The sequence below is a fragment of the Fusarium sambucinum genome, chromosome II (genome assembly GCF_050947815.1).
Source record: "Fusarium sambucinum isolate potato_lamoka chromosome II, whole genome shotgun sequence".
Lineage (NCBI taxonomy): Eukaryota > Fungi > Ascomycota > Sordariomycetes > Hypocreales > Nectriaceae > Fusarium > Fusarium sambucinum.
This window is the reverse complement of record NC_139293.1, coordinates 4029802-4046767: the sequence shown is the minus strand read 5'-3', so window position 1 is coordinate 4046767 and position 16966 is coordinate 4029802. Positions and strand designations below refer to the sequence as shown.

At 46.8% G+C, this 16966-nt stretch overlaps 8 protein-coding genes across 8 annotated transcripts; 3 read left to right on the top strand and 5 right to left on the bottom strand.

Moving 5' to 3' along the window:
• Window positions 1-158: 158 nt before the first annotated feature.
• FSST1_008239 (uncharacterized protein) lies at window positions 159-1288 on the bottom strand (the record flags this gene model as incomplete). Its single annotated transcript, XM_083225102.1, has 5 exons — window positions 159-339; window positions 389-505; window positions 559-867; window positions 915-984; window positions 1030-1288. 5 exons carry the CDS (start codon window positions 1286-1288, stop codon window positions 159-161), a joined length of 936 nt encoding a protein of 311 aa, XP_083084200.1.
• Window positions 1289-1999: 711 nt separating this feature from the next.
• FSST1_008238 (iron-containing alcohol dehydrogenase) lies at window positions 2000-3244 on the bottom strand (the record flags this gene model as incomplete). Its single annotated transcript, XM_083225101.1, has 1 exon — window positions 2000-3244. The coding sequence occupies one exon, from the start codon at window positions 3242-3244 to the stop codon at window positions 2000-2002; it is 1245 nt and encodes a 414-aa protein (XP_083084199.1).
• Window positions 3245-4529: 1285 nt separating this feature from the next.
• FSST1_008237 (aspartic peptidase domain-containing protein) lies at window positions 4530-5801 on the top strand (the record flags this gene model as incomplete). The annotated part of the gene is made up of 1 exon (XM_083225100.1): window positions 4530-5801. The coding sequence occupies one exon, from the start codon at window positions 4530-4532 to the stop codon at window positions 5799-5801; it is 1272 nt and encodes a 423-aa protein (XP_083084198.1).
• Window positions 5802-6333: 532 nt separating this feature from the next.
• On the bottom strand, window positions 6334-8193 carry FSST1_008236 (Zn(II)2Cys6 transcription factor domain-containing protein; the record flags this gene model as incomplete). Its single annotated transcript, XM_083225099.1, has 3 exons — window positions 6334-7858; window positions 7923-8038; window positions 8095-8193. 3 exons carry the CDS (start codon window positions 8191-8193, stop codon window positions 6334-6336), a joined length of 1740 nt encoding a protein of 579 aa, XP_083084197.1.
• Window positions 8194-8790: 597 nt separating this feature from the next.
• On the bottom strand, window positions 8791-9549 carry FSST1_008235 (uncharacterized protein; the record flags this gene model as incomplete). The annotated part of the gene is made up of 1 exon (XM_083225098.1): window positions 8791-9549. One exon carries the CDS (start codon window positions 9547-9549, stop codon window positions 8791-8793), a length of 759 nt encoding a protein of 252 aa, XP_083084196.1.
• Window positions 9550-12112: 2563 nt separating this feature from the next.
• FSST1_008234 (uncharacterized protein) lies at window positions 12113-12832 on the bottom strand (the record flags this gene model as incomplete). Its single annotated transcript, XM_083225097.1, has 1 exon — window positions 12113-12832. The coding sequence occupies one exon, from the start codon at window positions 12830-12832 to the stop codon at window positions 12113-12115; it is 720 nt and encodes a 239-aa protein (XP_083084195.1).
• A 1149-nt stretch (window positions 12833-13981) lies between these two features.
• Window positions 13982-14833, top strand: FSST1_008233 (Chloroperoxidase; the record flags this gene model as incomplete). Its single annotated transcript, XM_083225096.1, has 4 exons — window positions 13982-14075; window positions 14125-14331; window positions 14382-14678; window positions 14727-14833. 4 exons carry the CDS (start codon window positions 13982-13984, stop codon window positions 14831-14833), a joined length of 705 nt encoding a protein of 234 aa, XP_083084194.1.
• A 725-nt stretch (window positions 14834-15558) lies between these two features.
• On the top strand, window positions 15559-16518 carry FSST1_008232 (uncharacterized protein; the record flags this gene model as incomplete). Its single annotated transcript, XM_083225094.1, has 1 exon — window positions 15559-16518. The coding sequence occupies one exon, from the start codon at window positions 15559-15561 to the stop codon at window positions 16516-16518; it is 960 nt and encodes a 319-aa protein (XP_083084193.1).
• Window positions 16519-16966: the final 448 nt, after the last annotated feature.

Here is a 16966-nt window from a genome sequence, read left to right as displayed (position 1 = left end):
GATGTGGGACTTATATCCGAGTGATAACAAGGGGGGTCTCAGTCGCATCTTGTGCAACTGATGAATTGGAAGAGTCGGTTCAAAGAGAAACAACACTACCGGATTATATCGTCTATCTTCTGCTAGCAACTGATCATAGAGAACATCGTTTTGTACAACTAGGTCACAGTGTATCCTCCATCTACTCTAAGATCTGCACCAGTCATGTAAGAAGATGCATCTGACAACAAAAAGGTCACAGGACCCATCAGATCTTGAGGCAGTCCCATACGTCCCTGAGGAATGAGAGATGTCCAGGTCCTCTCGAGATCTGGGTTATCGTTCAGAATCTTCTGTGTTCTGTCACTTATTAGCAATGAACTAGATTACAGATAAAAATAAAACTTACAGAGCAGTCAACATGTAACCAGGAGAGATACAGTTGACTCGGATTCCAGCGTGAGCCCACTCTACTGCGAGAGAAGCAGCTAGGTGACGAACAGCTGCCTTGGCCGCGTTATATGGTCTGATCATTTTCGTTAGCTGACTCTTAGTGGGAACACTCAAGGACAAACTTACGCCTGTGGCTGTGGAACATTGACAATAGCACCAGACATGCTTCCAATAACCACGATACTACCAGGTACTTGACGTTCCATGAGATGTTTGGCAACAGCAACTGCAAAGAGATAAGTGCCGTCAACATTAACACCCCACAACTTGCGCATACGATCGATGGGGTAGTTGATTGCCTCAAAATTCTCCGTGAAGCCAGCCGACGTGACTAGACCGTCGATCTTATGATGAATCTTGAGAATCTCGATGATACAGTTTGTTACAGAGTCAGGGTCAGAGACGTCTGCATAGTGAGCAGTGACTCTCGGGACCCTGAGAGTATGTCAGAGCGAGTCCATTTGAATCAAATAGGTCCTTACGTCTCGCTGTTTGGGTTCTCTTTCTTGAAAGCATCTGTCAATTGGCCCACCTGAGACTGTGCTTCGTCCTCTGTTGTCGGTTAGTATAGATTCGGTCGTTGGAAATATGACTGACTGTTTAAATCGACGATCGCTAGATTAGCACCTGAGTAGACCACACCCTGTCCCATGACTAGCCCAAGGCCTCTTGCACCCCCGGTTATGACAATTGTCTTGCCCTCGAGAGAAAGGGAAGCTAGGGTGGGTTTGGAAAACTGTCCTCCTTGGCCAATCAAAGGCTTGCTGGCGGGAAGTTCATGGTGCTCGGGATACTCGACGCGGACGGCAGCATCGGTGCGAGAATACGAACGCTTGGGAGGGTTTCCAGGAGGCATTCTTGGAAAGTAATTGAGTCAATTGGTTGAGTAGTAAGTAAAGACATCGAGGTTACTAGTAAGGGGGAAACGTTCATATATGTACATCCCGTTGTCTGAAGATCGTTTCCAAACCCCGACCAACATGTCTTGCCCTGTAGGAAATTCCGCCATTAACCTAAGCACACCAAGAGTTATGGATCCTTTCAGCTGATCTCCATACCGAGAAGTCAGGATATTACAATTGATACGAGAAGGACATGTCATGTATTGTTCAGCTGATTGGCAAAACCTAGTCTTAATAGTATGAAGATCATCTAAAACAGAAGAGTTGAAAGAAAGGGCAAGACTTATTTCACTTAGCAACTAATATTTCATCCCCCGCGCGGCGGTTGTCCGAGGCGGGAAAGCCGGGCGTTGGATGTTCACGTGGATGGGAAGAACCCCCACGTTACCATCGATCAGATCATATTGAATTGTCTGATAACGAGACTTTTTGGCTTTTGTTATATGTTTGTCGTCCAACATTTTCGAGTAAATTTTCGAGACCATGTCAGCTGCCATGATCAATCTTTTGTGGGACATATGGTATCTGTAAAATTCCAGCTTTTATTGCCTCGTTGGATACCACAGATGTGGATTGCGTTCAGAACCTGGCAATACCTGTCGAACTAGAAATAAGACGGTCAAGTGTAAACTTGGAAGCAGACCACTAAAGCCATTTTCTATCCTCTAATCGCCGCTAACAGCTTCCAGAATCTCCATAACCTCCTCCGTCTTCGTGATCTTATAGGCATTGGTCTTGATCCAGATGTCGTTCAAGCTATTCGCAGCAAGACCGGGGAGATGACCAGACGTAATTCCGACATCCTTCAACGACCTCGGCATGCCCAACTCCCTAATAATCAAGTCGAGAGTGTCGGCCAAATCATATTCTTTATCTACCATTTTCAGTTCATTCATGAGTGACTTTACGGGTTCCTGCTTCACAAGGATATCCAGCGTACGCTTCTGCTGGTCTTTGTTGACTCCCTTGTCGGCGTTGAACTTGCACACAGCTGGAAGCATGATGCAACTCGTCTCGCCATGCCCAACACCCAAAGGACCAAGCTGATGCCCGATAGCATGGCTCGCACCCAGGGGTACGCCGGTAGATACTGCGTGCATGGCTTCTACAACACCTGTATGACAAAGATGGCGGGCATCCAGATCCTGCGGGTCGTGTTTGCATCGCAGCAGCCCGGATATCAATTGTTCCAGCCCATGTGCCGCTGCTTCGTTACCAACTTTGTTGCTTTGCAGTGAACACAAAGTCTCAACGCAATGGTCCACAGCTCTGATGCCAGTACTGAGCCAGATCTTCTGTGGGGTTGTAGTAGTTAATTGAGGATCCTGAATGACAAAGTCCGGGTCGACTTTGGGCTCGAATGTGAGTTTGGCCTTGCTTTCCTCATCGGTGGCTCCAGCGATGGCCTGATACTCACCACCAGATAGTGAAGTCGGTATACAAATTAAGGGGATTGTCGGCTTGTGCAACATCTTGCGCATCTTTGGATTATGTGACTTGCCGCCCCAGAGGGTGTCGATGTCCTCGCGTGTCCAGGCGTCATTAGCCATTGAGAAACGTATAAGCTTTGCCCCATCGGTGATACTTCCAGCTCCAAGAGTCACGATACAGTCGATGTTCAAAGTCTTGATCTCGGCGAGGATGTCGACGATTTCTGGGATTGGTGTATGCGGTGAAATGCCGATACGCACACCTACAACAAAGTCTCCGAGAGCTGACTTGAGATCTTCAAGAGATGAAGTATTGTTGGATAGAGAGCGGGACGCAATGATGTATACTCGCGAGCTTTTGAAACGTTCCTGTACTTGCTTGAGGCATATTTCTGGGAATGGCCTGCCAAAGCTGATCAATGGAGTTGGTTTACTGTTGAAAGCTGGGCGTGTAGTCTCGTTACTGAACCAGGACGCCATGATGACTTCTATTTCCTTCTGGCAAGGTTGTCGCGATGAAGATTGTACTCGGTCTGTGGATAGCTGAGAACAATTTGATGACGTTGAGTCCAGCTGATGTGGAGCCGGATAAAGTCATCATGTTGTCAGCACCACTCTCCCTCCTAGAAGCACTTGATCTCTTGTGCCTTTAGCTTTGGCTTTGGCTTTGGCTTTGGCTTTGGCTTTCTGCGTGGCTTCCTCTTAACTAACCAAAAATACCACAGAGCAGTCCGGATTATAAATCTGTCTCGTTTTCATAAAGCAGATCTTGAATATTTGTTAGATTTACATAAGCATGAGGCTTGGCTCGAAGACTCAAAGAAATGCTTAACATAAAATACGAAGAAACAGTGATGTGATGAATCACAAGAAACATTAGTGAGACGGTCACAGAAATCGCATTCTTCAACTTTCTGGAACGAAAAACTAAAAAGCGGCATCGAGCGTGATTTTCACTCAGGGTGAGTCTGATATCGTACTACGGACTTGTCGGCATGTGGCGATCGTCGGACGATCAATCCGCTGTAGCGTATCCAACCCAGTTCTAGTCGAGTTCCAGGCGACTTCACTGGTAGTGATGCGCTAATGCAGGACAGCTTTGGACTGATGTGGGTGGAGTTGAAACATTTTTTTTTACAGCGAGATTTCGGACTGGCTTTGACTTACTCCTGCTACCTTACCATGTGAGTTGCATAGTATCAGATAAAATCACCTTCTCCGTTGATGAAACTCCTTTTCCACAGACATCCTGTCTACCAGTGTCTTTATTGAATCATTCCCCTGTGAAACAATGATGCCGGCCGCGTGTCAACCTCCACAACCATCATGTCAATCCAGCTTACGTATAGAGGAAACCCACATCACGACTCGTTCGTAACCACTTAGCATGCAGTCTGGACCGCCACAAAACAGACATTTTGAGTTCCGTCCGTCGATCGACCCACGTTCAACCCGGGAGCCGTTGTGGAGGGTCGAAAAAAACAGTTTTCTTCGGGTCCCTCAGCCAGTGAGATCGACCCATGTTGAGTTGACGCGTGTGTCAAACAAGGAACGAACTGATGAACAAGCTCATGTCGTACCCATCGGATCGGTTCCTGGGATGCGGAGATGCCGGTCCACAAACTGTTGGGACTGGGGGAGTTTGCAAGGTATATGAAGTGTCTTTCCCCCTTGTCAAGAGTTGTCAACCCCATCATCACATGCTTCTTCTTTCTGTGTGGCACGTTCACTTCGTCGTTCCTTGTTATCATTACATTCCTTTATAATGAGATTCTCATCTCTCCTTACGAGCGGGCTCGCATCTCTCCCTCTGGTCGCTGGATATCCGACCGTTACGCCACCTACGGAACACTCTGTTCAACAAGTCAGAAACCCAGTTTATAAACGCGATGGCATCGCAGCGCTTCTTAAGGTACACCGAAAGTATCATATCGACCTTCCAGATTATCTCTCTACTTCCGCCCTTGCCCGTCGTGATGGTACCGGGGCTGTCACAAACAGACCTATCGACGACGATGCAGAGTGGTTGACACCAGTTCAAATCGGCAACCCCCCAAAGACATTCCAGATGGATCTCGATACTGGGTCATCAGATCTCTGGGTTCACGGGTCACAATCGGCTGCTGCAGGCGGTAGCCGCACTCGATACAATTCTACAGCATCCAAATCCTGTGAAGAGATGAGTGATGCGAAGTGGTTGATCGAGTACGGAGATGGAAGTGGGGCATCAGGACATGTGGTGAAAGACACAGTTTCGATCGGCGGTTTGTCAGTGCAAGCTCAAGCAGTACAGGTGGCGGATAAGGTTCACGATTCTTTCGCACAGCAACAAAACGTGGACGGCCTACTGGGACTAGGCTTCCGCTCCATCAACACAGTCACGCCAAAGAAGCAAAAGACCTTCTTCGAGAATGCCAAAGACGACCAGGGCACTTCAGTATTCACTGCCGACTTGCAACACGATGCTCCAGGTACATATACGTTTGGCGTCATCAACAAAACAGCATATACGGGTGACATTGTTTACACGGATGTAGACCCATCCAACGGCATGTGGACTTTCACATCAGAGGGGTTTACCATAGGAAATGGTAAACTAAGCAAGAGATCTATCTCAGCGATTGCTGATACCGGAACATCACTCATTTGGCTACCCGACGACATCAACGAGGCCTATTATTCTCAGGTGAAAGGGGCCAAGGTGGATAAGACAGCAGGTGGTTATGTGTTTCCCTGCGATGCAAAACTTCCTGATTTTACACTCGTTATCGGTGGCTCAAACACAGGGGTTACAGTACCTGGTGCCTACATGAATTTTGCTCCTCTCGAAGGGCCCAAGCCGGTTGGGTCGGGACATAAAGCTAAGAGAAGTGACAAAGGTTCCGAGTCAGGTACATGTTTTGGAGGACTGCAGTCAAGTTCTGGCTCAGGACTAAACATCATTGGTGATGTTGCACTAAAAGCTGCTTTTGTGGTTTTCGATGCAGACAAGAGACGGATAGGGTTTGCTAAAAAGGTACTACGTGGAGACAAATAGAAAAAGACTCAGGAAATTTGAGAAATATCAGTTTAGCGTGAGAAGAAACCAAGCCATTCGTTCAATAAAATTCACTTTACTCGGTAATGGAACTGTTGTGTTGGGAGTTGACATGTGCAAGGGTTATTGAAGGGACTAACTGCACAGCATAACTCTGTTCTGTGAAGAAATCCCGCACAAGACTTTTCTCTCCTGCATAAGCCAGGCATGAAACTGACATGCATGCATAAGTGCGAATTAGGCTTTCACTAAATTCTCCAGGGCAAGTCAGTACTCTCGGCCAGACTCTCACAGACTAACGTAGTACGTACAGTAAGTCGTAAGTTTTGCACCTACCAAGGCCGGAACATCTTGTTCTGACTCGGCGCCGATAAGCAACTGATAAGATAAGCGGACACTGACCGGATCAATTCTAGGACGTCGCACACGTATATTAGACTAGACCTATAGACAAACCTGGTGATGTTACATTGTACCAGGGTGAAATGTTCGAGCAAATGACACCCAACTCCAGCTAACCTCGGCAGCATATTTAGCCAATACTGATCACACCAGGACCACAACCAATGGATGTGAGGTGCCATCCAACCGCTCTCTCAATGTTCTTCATCTGCTTGGGTATCTGATGACCCTTCATGTTCATCATGACCAGCATAACTGCAGCCAAGCACGTATTTCCGTACCATGCAACTGCCTCTTCCAGCACAACCTTGACATCCTTTCTAACTTTCTCATCACGGCACTTGAACAATACGATGACAAGTGGCTTCAAGACCATATTATCCATCACGTTCCAGTCAATTGATGACTTCAACTCTTGCTGCATGCGGCGTGTTGTTCGGATGATCTCCCGCCAGATGGGTCTCGCGTCGGGCAAGACTTTTGCGTCTGCATTAAGCTGTAGATGCAAGCCCGAGAGGCACTCGGTGTAGAGCGCTTCAAAGATACAGGCCGTCACATAACGATGAGGGGAGTCGTACTGGTGGTCTTCAGTGTAACGGTAGAGCAGGACAAAAGCGCTGTGCCAGTTATGAAGGACGGTGAAGGCCTTTTCCCATACAGCTTTGTTCGCAGGATCAACAACTTCGTAGTCATCGAAAAGATGGTGGGATATGTGATGCTGAGTAACATCCCACCACCTTAAAGCTTCATCTAGATCACGGAAAGACGTGGGCATGTTGCGAATCTCATACCTGTGCCTTCCCCAGCACCGCTTGCCGCCCTTGAAGTCGGGACGCTCGTCTCCGGTGATACCCAGTTCCAGGGGCCATGAGTAGGTGCTCAGCCGCTGGAACATGTCGAACATGGCTGATTCGAGTGCGTTCAACCTCAAATCTGTCATAGAAACATTTTCCTGCTCGCATCGCTTCCCGAAATAGGTAATAAGGAGACGGCTGGCGTGGTCAAAGTGCAGGGTTGCAGCCTTCATGTCTCCGCGCATCATATCGTACACCATGAAGATAACAGCTACGTGAGCAACAGCTAGCAGCGACTCTAGGGCTGTTCCGGCAGCCCGCACAGCACGGATGGTGCGGTTGTAGTACATGAGGGAGAGCTGCTGAGCTTTCTCGGCTTCTTCGCCATTTACGTGGGGTGCAGTAAAGGCACCCACAGCGGCACCCACAGCGCAGCACATCTCACGGATAGCAGGGTTGTGGTGTGCTATCTGGGGTGTAATGGCAGCCAGCGTGTTGTGAGGTAGAGATGTTCCCTGCTCGTTTGTGAAGAGGAAAGTGGAGAACATGTCCCACGATGTCTGGTCCTTAAACACGGTTGTGACATAGTCTGGTACAACAAGGATGCGTGTGTCGCCTCCCGGGATTGCGGTAGCAGCTACGCCTTCATTACTAGTTGAATTGGTGCGGACAATCTCAGTGTAAGAGTTGAAGTTGCCAACAGGGCTGATCGCTTTGTTAGTGCTTGTGGTTGCGACTGCGGTGGCGTTACTGGCCGGGTTGAAAGAAACGCTTGAGCTCAGTGGGAAGTGGCACGTTAATCCAACCGCCTTGCAGCGGTTACAGGTCGGTTTGCCCTCGTCACATTTCACTTTTCGACGTCTAAGTCCATGGTGTCAGCAATGGGACATTTCATACCCAAACAGCTAATTAGACATGTACTAACTTGCACTCTTTACAGCCGGTGCGGGTCTTGAATGTCTTAGCCCTCTGCCTCTTAGCGGCATTCGGACCACCGTCCCTGACGTCAAGCACCCCGATATTGGCTTTCGGGATATTCTGCTAGATACTGTGTTAAACACTACTGGCCAGAGGTGTTGTAGAGTGGAAAATCGCACCTGATTCGCTCGTGCCTTGTTGGTAGACACGCTCTGAGGTGCTGGATCACCTGGAGACGGTTGCACACCGCCACGAGGAGATCTGATAGCAAGCTCCATCGTTCTGGGACAACAGAAGGGTCTGTACCCTGCAGTCTGACAAAACGGGTACAAAGCAATCAGCTGTTAGCTGCGGTACGGGGGCAAGACAGACGGGTGTGACGTGATGAGCGCCAAGTGAAGGATGCGATGGGCTGGACTGGACGATGATTTGGGTGAGCTGAACTGGTCTGTTGGTACAGCGGGGAAGATTTAGAGCGATTTTTCACCTCGAGCCTCCACCTGACACAGAAAGGGGTCCAATCAGAAGCTGTTCTGTGCGAGTTACTGAAAGTGGTTAAGCTTGATATCCTCAAGTGGTAGTGATCGCCGACATCTTGGGTCTGAACCCAACGACATGAGTACGATTTTATTAGTTGTCTCTACCGCTACGAATTATTATCACACTCGTTTTTACTTTTATCATGGGTCAGTAACATGCCAACAGTCCCTGTCTAATCTTGCATTGATCGTCATTACAAGTACTTCACTGCAACATTAGGTACTGAAACAAGGTTTTATTGGATTGTACAAAATTCTATTCCATCCGTCATGTACCTAGTCCAGTTGAGTGCTTACTTACTTTGGCAATCTATCTGCCTACCCTTGTGCCCCATGTCAAACTGCCTCTGACTTGGTCACTGTCTGTTTGAGTGCCTCAAGCTTCTCGCTCAACACTCGAATTCGCTCATCGCAAATACGAACACATTTAGTGAGAAAACGCTTGTCGCCTTTAGCATAACCGATGGACATCCCAACATCATGCAGAGTCTTCTCGGTCTCGTGCATCTTGATTCTAGTTTCATGAAGTCCAGGTTTCTCGATGCAGGGCTTCAGGATGTTCTCATGGATACTTTGTGGAGAAAACTCCCCAACGTCCTCCAACCCTCGAGCTTGCACTTGAACAAAGCCCTCCATGATGCATGACTGATATGCCATAGTCAAAATCGCACCATAGTCCTTTGGGGTGTACCCCCAGAGTGATCCGTCGCTGTCGGCAACTTCTTCATTGATGCAGTTACCTGTGCAACGAATGAACCTTCTGTCATATTCCGACATTTGATTGCAGTGTGCTCGAGAAGAAATGATCGTGGAGGCATGGTCTATGAGAAATGGGACCTTTAAAGCACCCAGGTGGTCAGCCCAAAAACTTAGGACAATAAACTCGGAGCGAGTCAGACCTTTTGGACCAGACAGGCCCGGGATGATCTTACGGACACCGGTGTTCATGGCATTGTAGGAGGATCCCCCTACTTCGGTGAGAGGGATGTCGGTGAAGTATGATAGGTTCATGATGAATAGTGCATCATTTGTGCCGTGTTTCTCCATCAGAGCTGCAACCTCTGGGTTAGAGGTGATTTTGAAAGAGTGCATCATACTGACGGTGTTCTGACTTTGTGTGATGTGGAGGTTTGTCTTTTGTTCTTGTTGACTGATAGTACAAGAGTTTGTAGGATGATTTATGGAAGTGTCTGCACATCAGAAAGCGAAATGATATCTCAGTGCCTTTAAATGCCATAATTACGCCATTGTTCGAGTTTGGGATCCGTTGGTCATTCTATGTTCCGGTCAAGATAGAACAATGAATTGTTCAACACGTATGTACATATCGATCGGACAAAGAACAAGAAGTATTAGTTTACACCGATACAATGAGAAACAGTTGAACAAACATTGTGTGCGTCGGCAATTTATGTATGTTCTGATCATATTGTGGGTTGATGTGTTGCGTAAACTCGTTCATTCCTGTATCGATACTTATTTCGATTTACTACTTTGTGGTGTATCAGCCAAATGGATACCTGTAGTCGAGGGCATGCTGATATTGTCCGCTTGGGGCCCACTCCGTTGACCTCCCATACTTCTCCTTGCTTATATTGGCGTGTAACTACTCCATCATATTGGTCAGAGCACAAGCCAGGGTTGTTACGATTCATATGAAGATACAGAAAGGGTGGCATGAAACCAGAACTGGTAGTATCCATCAACATTATCTGACACTCAGTTGGTACATAGTGTTGTTCTGTTTCTTACAGGACAGATTCGTCTTTTACACGCCTCTGCTATTGTTTCTCTTCCAGTCGCCTAGCACAATTTCTGTAACGATAAGATGTACCTCGCCTTTGCCAGAGAATGAATCGCGGCTAAACCTTCGGCAATGTCCGGCCTACAACCTATGAGGGGGCAGGACAGTGAATTATCTTTATTGTTCGACAGATAATGATACAAACTCAAAAGGAGTAAAGCTTAGATAGTAATCCAGGACATAATGGGCAGTGACATTTTGAACCTTCCCTAGATCAGGCGTTACTTGATCGACTAGGACAGAAGTGGCTAATATCCGTACATTCGCAACGCAGCTCATGGGAAATCGCTACTCTTTTTATAATTCTAGTTCACAGTAACTTCAATCTAAAAAAGACCTTACATACAACTCCAGTCCATGTATTTAGTCTATCAGATGTTAAAATTATCAGGACTTGCGTCTCTTTCTCGATATGGCCATTCCTAGTACCCGGATTATCACGTATCTCCCAGGTGTATCATAAATAGGAGTTGAGGAGGTAATGATCTGATCAATGAAGTAACTAGATAGGTCGTGTGTGAGACAAAACTACAGGGTATCTGGTCCAACAATAGCCATCATTCTTAGCCTTCCCACACCGTCAGCTCATGATAGTTTCCGGCTGCGTATAACTGTTTTTAAAACCCAGTATCTCAATAGTTTTTTGACGATCAGAGGATTTTATCTGAAACCTTTGGACTTGCAGGTGGTGAACAGTTCAGTCCAATCTCGAGGTGAACATGATGTGTGTGGATCTAGCAACAGGACATGTTTGCATCTAATTGAAGAATGTGCTAGCTTATGAATTATTTTCCGCTGCTTCTTAAGCACTCAGACCCTGGCTAATTTTGAGAAGTCTGGGATAAAGAGGCATTTGAACATTGTTGATGATTATCACTAGAGCCCAGACTAGAGGCTAAAGGAAGACAGTGTTATCAGCGTCAGAGATCATCGCAGCACTGTACATGGAACTCTTTTTCGAAGAATCGCTAAATAGCGGGGACGTAAGAATACAAGAAAAAGAAAACACTATTATAACCTTGTCATTTGAACCTTCAGCGGAAAGGAACCGCCACAGTCACCGAGATGGCGGTTTCGCTACTTGGGAATGGAGACACCTAAGACGCATCTAACAAGCGCGCCGAAGGTGGAGAGCCTAAGAGCCTAGATACTAGGTACTAAGTTGTGATCCCTGTCAGGACGTTGTCGCGAAGCTGAGCGCGTCCTACCTCTGAAACCTCCATTCCACTCTTCATTTGTCCTATAATGGCGTCCACCAGACTCGCTTGACGCGCTTCATCCAACGACTACACATTTACTACGATTTCGCTGACACGTGTTGATGTGTATCTTCGTTCCCTCGACTGATCCTGCCTCCTCGAGCCCGTCCAAGATCCACGACCGTGACTTGATTGCATTCGACTCCAATCACTGTCTCCTAGCCCGACGCCTGCCAGCTCCGCCGACCCGTTCTCCTCCACTTCCCTCGCCCTCGCAAATTTGTTGCATCCAAGCAAAACGTATCGTCCGTGTCGCACCGAGTTCGAGTAAATATACTTTCTATATCGAGACTGTACACTAGTTCGTGGATAGTTCAGGATCAATGATGGCTTCCTCCACATAGCCTTTTGGGGATTGTCGATGTGTAATCCAGATTTACAACATTCTGCCACGGTCATCTTACCACACGTACAGGTCTCAAGGTCTAGTGCGTTCTGACGGGCGTGGACTAGATGCTGCTCTACAAGGCTCTTGTCTGTACCAATCTCCGATCTAAGGGCTATTGACCGTTTCCTGACTTCTCACCCGTATGGGAGTCGTGTATTCGCTCTATCGTTCGCCTCGACTGAATGATCTGTATACAAATTTGGCGGTCTACACATCAGGTTCAACCTCATCCACGGTCGGCACCTTGTTCAACTCCACCCCAAAGAACTTGGCAACATCCCTCACACTATCCCAAATAACCTGGACATCGTTCTTGGACACGCCAATCCTTCTCGTTCCTCTAATGTGCCAGTGCGTCTCTAGTGGTAGGTTCTGGCTCATGATGGCCGGCAGCACCACAAGTTGCGTATCCACGTCATCCAGCACCTTTCGGTCGGACAAGAACAGCCCATACGTGATCTCCATTGAAGTCCATGCAAAGTCTTTGTGCGCGTCAAACATGCCAATTGTATCCCCTGCGTTCCGCGTGTACACCTTTTTGAACCAATCCTTCCCTCGCTCGTGGCTTGCGTCGTTGATCTGGAATCCTTCACGTGTGGTGCTGTAATCGCGGTCCTCGGGCTTCTCGACCTTGCTAATGGCGAGGATGGCTTCGAGCGGCTTGCATACGCCGACGAGGATAACACTTTTGAGCAGTGCTTCACGGATACGTCGAACGAGGGCTTGTCGCGATTCGCTAGTCTGGTATGGGGCTTGCTTGGTCAGGTACTGGTACAGAGCGGCGGCAGCTTCAGGGTCGGGACTAGTGGAGAGGCAAGCAATGACCAGGAGGTACCAGCGTTGGTCGCCGAGTTGAGTGCCCTTGAAGCTGCTCTCGACACTTTGGAAGAGCTGGGATAGCTCTGGGGTAAGCTCTGAAGATGTCATTGTTGAGTGATGTTCCAGGCAAGTTACGGTAGAAAACACTGATGAGGAATGAACAAGGTCTCTCTCTTCCCCTCTCTGTGCTCTGTACGTCGTGTCACAATAATGTAGCTGCCGAGTGAATGTTCTCTTGTTATTGGACCTCCGATATTAGAGTTATTCGTGATTCATATCGCCCAATTGCTTCTGTAGCTTTTGAATTGTTCGAGGACCGACCCCGCATTGCCGCTGTTCCTGTGCAGGGCCCAACCTAGCTCACTAATGACGTTCCAGCCGACAATCATAGGGCAGTTCTGGATCACAGCACTAGAGTGAAGATCAACGTAGAGGGACTATAGCCACCAACAAGAAAGGTATTCACACTTGATGTACTTCTCTACACTGGTTACGTTATTAGTAAGACCAAGTTCGTCACAATTAGATCAAATCAGATCACTCAGATGTCATACCTACCATTATGAGCCAACAAACTTTCTGAAGTCAATTGGTTACACTTAAGGGTGTGTAGTTTGAGAAGAAGATTGAACACATTAAACATCCAGTCAAAGACGTTTCTCTAAAAGCCAACAACTGTTACACTGAGATCTATGGCCCCCCTATCTTCAACGCAAAACTGCGCCTTTGTAGTTCCTTGAATGGTTTCCAGAACTGACCAAGAATTTACTGATCGACAAATGACTCGACTCTAGGGTACCTAACCTCCTAGCCTCCGTGGTCTAATCCGGCCTAGGAAAAAAGCCCTTGTTCAGCGGCCCGTATACCGCAATGACCTCCTCCTTGACCTCCTTGACCATCTCCACCGTAGGGCCCTGGCCCCTGATATTAAATCCATGTTTTAACATGTAATCACCTTCCTTTCCATTGGCTCGTCTGCCGATCATGGATAATCCTCCGATTTATGCTGGCAGCGTCTCAATATTGCACCAATACCCATCAGTTGTCGGTGTTCCCTCATCCCATTATGGTAAATGTCCGTTAGCCTCGGCATTGATGGGATGATGCTTAATGAAATTGCACATGGAGGACATGACTAGTGGTAAGGGTCGGATGGATAGAATAGATAAAAGTCGTAGAACTACTCATTTTTGCTTTGTCTTTGTCTTTGTTATTCAACTTCATCTCAACTTGAACTTCACGGCTACGACATTCACCATGCTTTTCAACATTCTTTTCCTCTGCTCTACTGCCTTTGCGCACCTTCACTCATCATCAGCAAACGACTGGCAACCTCCTTCCAAAAATGATCGTAAGTGCATCGATTCACGACCAAATTGACACGAAACTAAGAGTTACAGGACGAAGCCCTTGTCCCATGGTCAATTCTCTCGCCAACCATGGATACCTTCCTCGTGACGGCCTCAACATCTCACTTGATGACTTGATTGTAGCCTTCACTGATGCCGTCAACCTTGACCCAGCCGCTACAACCCTAGTTGGCAAGAAGGCATTGGAAACCGGTGATGGTAACACCTTCAACCTCGACGACTTGGCCAAGCACGGTGGTAAGTAGTTCGAACTCGGATTCTTGAAAGGCTTTGACTAAACGAACCAGTTCTCGAGCATGACGGCAGTTTGAGCCGTGACGACCTTTACTTTGGTGACAACTCCAGATTGAACCCCCACATCTGGAAGCAAACATTGTCGCACTTTCGTGAACCCTATATTTCCATCAAGACGGCGGCCGATGCCCGCAAGGATCGTCTTGCGGTTGCTAATGCTACCAACCCTGAGTTTTCATTGTCTGCTGAGCAGAATCAAATTAGTTTGATTGAGACTGCTTTGTACTTGACTGTCTTTGGCAACGCCGAGGATGGAAACGCGAACACTAGATGGGTCAGGACAGTTTTCGGTAAGTTAATGTATACTTGATGGTTGTGTTGACGCTAATATCATGTAGAGAAAGAAACGATCCCTTTCAGAGAGGGATTCCAGCGATCTGAGAAGCCGATTACCGCTGCTCAGATTCTCGGCATGGCTGGCAAAGTGGCTCAAGCTGGTAACTAAAATGTTAATGGGGTGATAGATAAAACATAGGCTATGCCAGTTCTCTGACACTTTCCCTTGTTGAAGGTCTGTTATGGAAGCATAATTAGTAGCCCGAATACCATTTAACGAGAATTTTCCACCCAATTTCCAAGTACTCTTAGGATGTCAGCTCGTGAGTAGTAAATTGTGTGATTGTGTACTTCTCAAGTGTTATAACACAACTACTGGTTTTGCGTCATCCTTGTCTGTAATAGTTGCTTGCTGGTAACATATCAGACGTACCATGACTACTTGTCTCTAAATTTTAACTTGAAGTACTATGTAGTGACAACTGAGGCGCACAGGCCTGCTTTAGAACTAACCCTGGCGCAATTCATGTCGACACTTCTTTAGGTTGTATCCAGCTTGGAGAGTTGTGGGCATGTAAGAGGCTCTATCAGCAGGGTTGAAAGTTATTGATCTCCCCGTAGACAACTCATACTCTGTAGAAGAAGGAAAAGGGTTATGAAAAGTTTATGAGACGTTGTTTATTAAAGAACCTTTGAGTAAACTTTTATAGCGCATGAACTGTAAAGACCATACACAAGTTTATTCATACCGATACTTTCTAGTAGGAAAGTATCACAAAACCTTGTTATAAGTGGCAAGATTCTCAACATATAAGTACCTGTTCGATCACTTTGCTCTTTACCAGCTCTGTTACCTATAACCTGTGATAGCGCCCGACAAACCCCAGATTGATCATGGCATCTCCGAACGATATGGAAGGGTGGCACAAACTTCCACACGAACTACGACTGGAAATCCTCAAATTCGCACTCACACCTCCAATCAAACTTCCAATTCCTTCAGAAGTTCAACCTGATGATTGCGTGAAAACATGCCTCCAAGTATGGAATAGGAAACCCCGGAATTTAGCGAGGGACCTACTTCTGGTGAACAGGCAGTTTCACGACAATGTTCAGCGCATCATCAAATTCATGCCAGAAGTGTATCACCTCGACGTTATGGTTGTCAAAGATTACGGACTTTGGACAACTTGGTATCTCCCGAAACTGCCCGAATTTACCTGCATCGATGAAGTTACTGTCACATTTCGCATCTTTCAATCCAACGATAATCTCCAAAAGTATTTCAAGAACTATTTGGAATACGCCAGCAGGTGGACACATGCGATGCGGGACATTCATAATCTTTTTGCACGTCTCATCGGTATTGGGCCTGGCTTTTTCCTCAAGCGCGACCTTCGCAAGTTTGTTATCAAGAAGATGGACGTAAATGTCCTTTCGGCAACAGATGCCGTTACCCATACCGGACTATGGCGTAGGGAGGGCAAGACACCAAAAGTAATGTACCGTAAGTTTGGACCTGAAGGGTCTGTACCCCAACGTACTGACGAGCAACTTGCTGAGTCCATTGTGCTCCTATTCAAGCACATCTCACGCCCAACCTCGAAACTTTATCACCCTATGGCACTATATCATAGAAACCTAGAAGAAGATATTGTTCTTCGACTGAACGGTGTTGAGTCTCAAAGATTGGACTTTGAAAGGATAATAAAAGACATGGAATACCATGGAAGCACTGCTGATCAGATGATGAGACTGAAAGAAACTCAAGAGAAACGCGAAGAGATGAAGCAGCGTTTCGAGAGGCAGCGCCAAAGAGCTCGACATGGGAACACAAGGTGTACGATTCGATAAGTCCTACACATTTACAGGCATTGCGACTTTACAACCAGTTGTTGGTCAGCTGGATATACAGTTACTACATCCGACCTGGTGGATAGTCTATCCAGGGCAAGGGAACCACTCTAATCATGGGTCAAACATAGCTGGGCGGGTCGCAAAAAGATATAGACTAGGAAAAGGCTAGATAAAAATGTTAATGCTCTCTTGGGCTATATGCTCATCAAATCTGATTTAACATTTCCATTATTCACTAAATCAGTACCGACTTTTATGTCACTTACCTGATATTCAAGATTAGTTCACCGTATTCATGGAGATCATTGCCTATTATGGCTCGGACTTAACGGTCCACAGAGTCATCATCAAAGTAACAGCATGACGTCTTCCAGTCGGAACCTCTACCTATAAAATACATGCTGGAGTAGCTGAGAGCCAAATTAAAACAAGTTAAATTTCAACC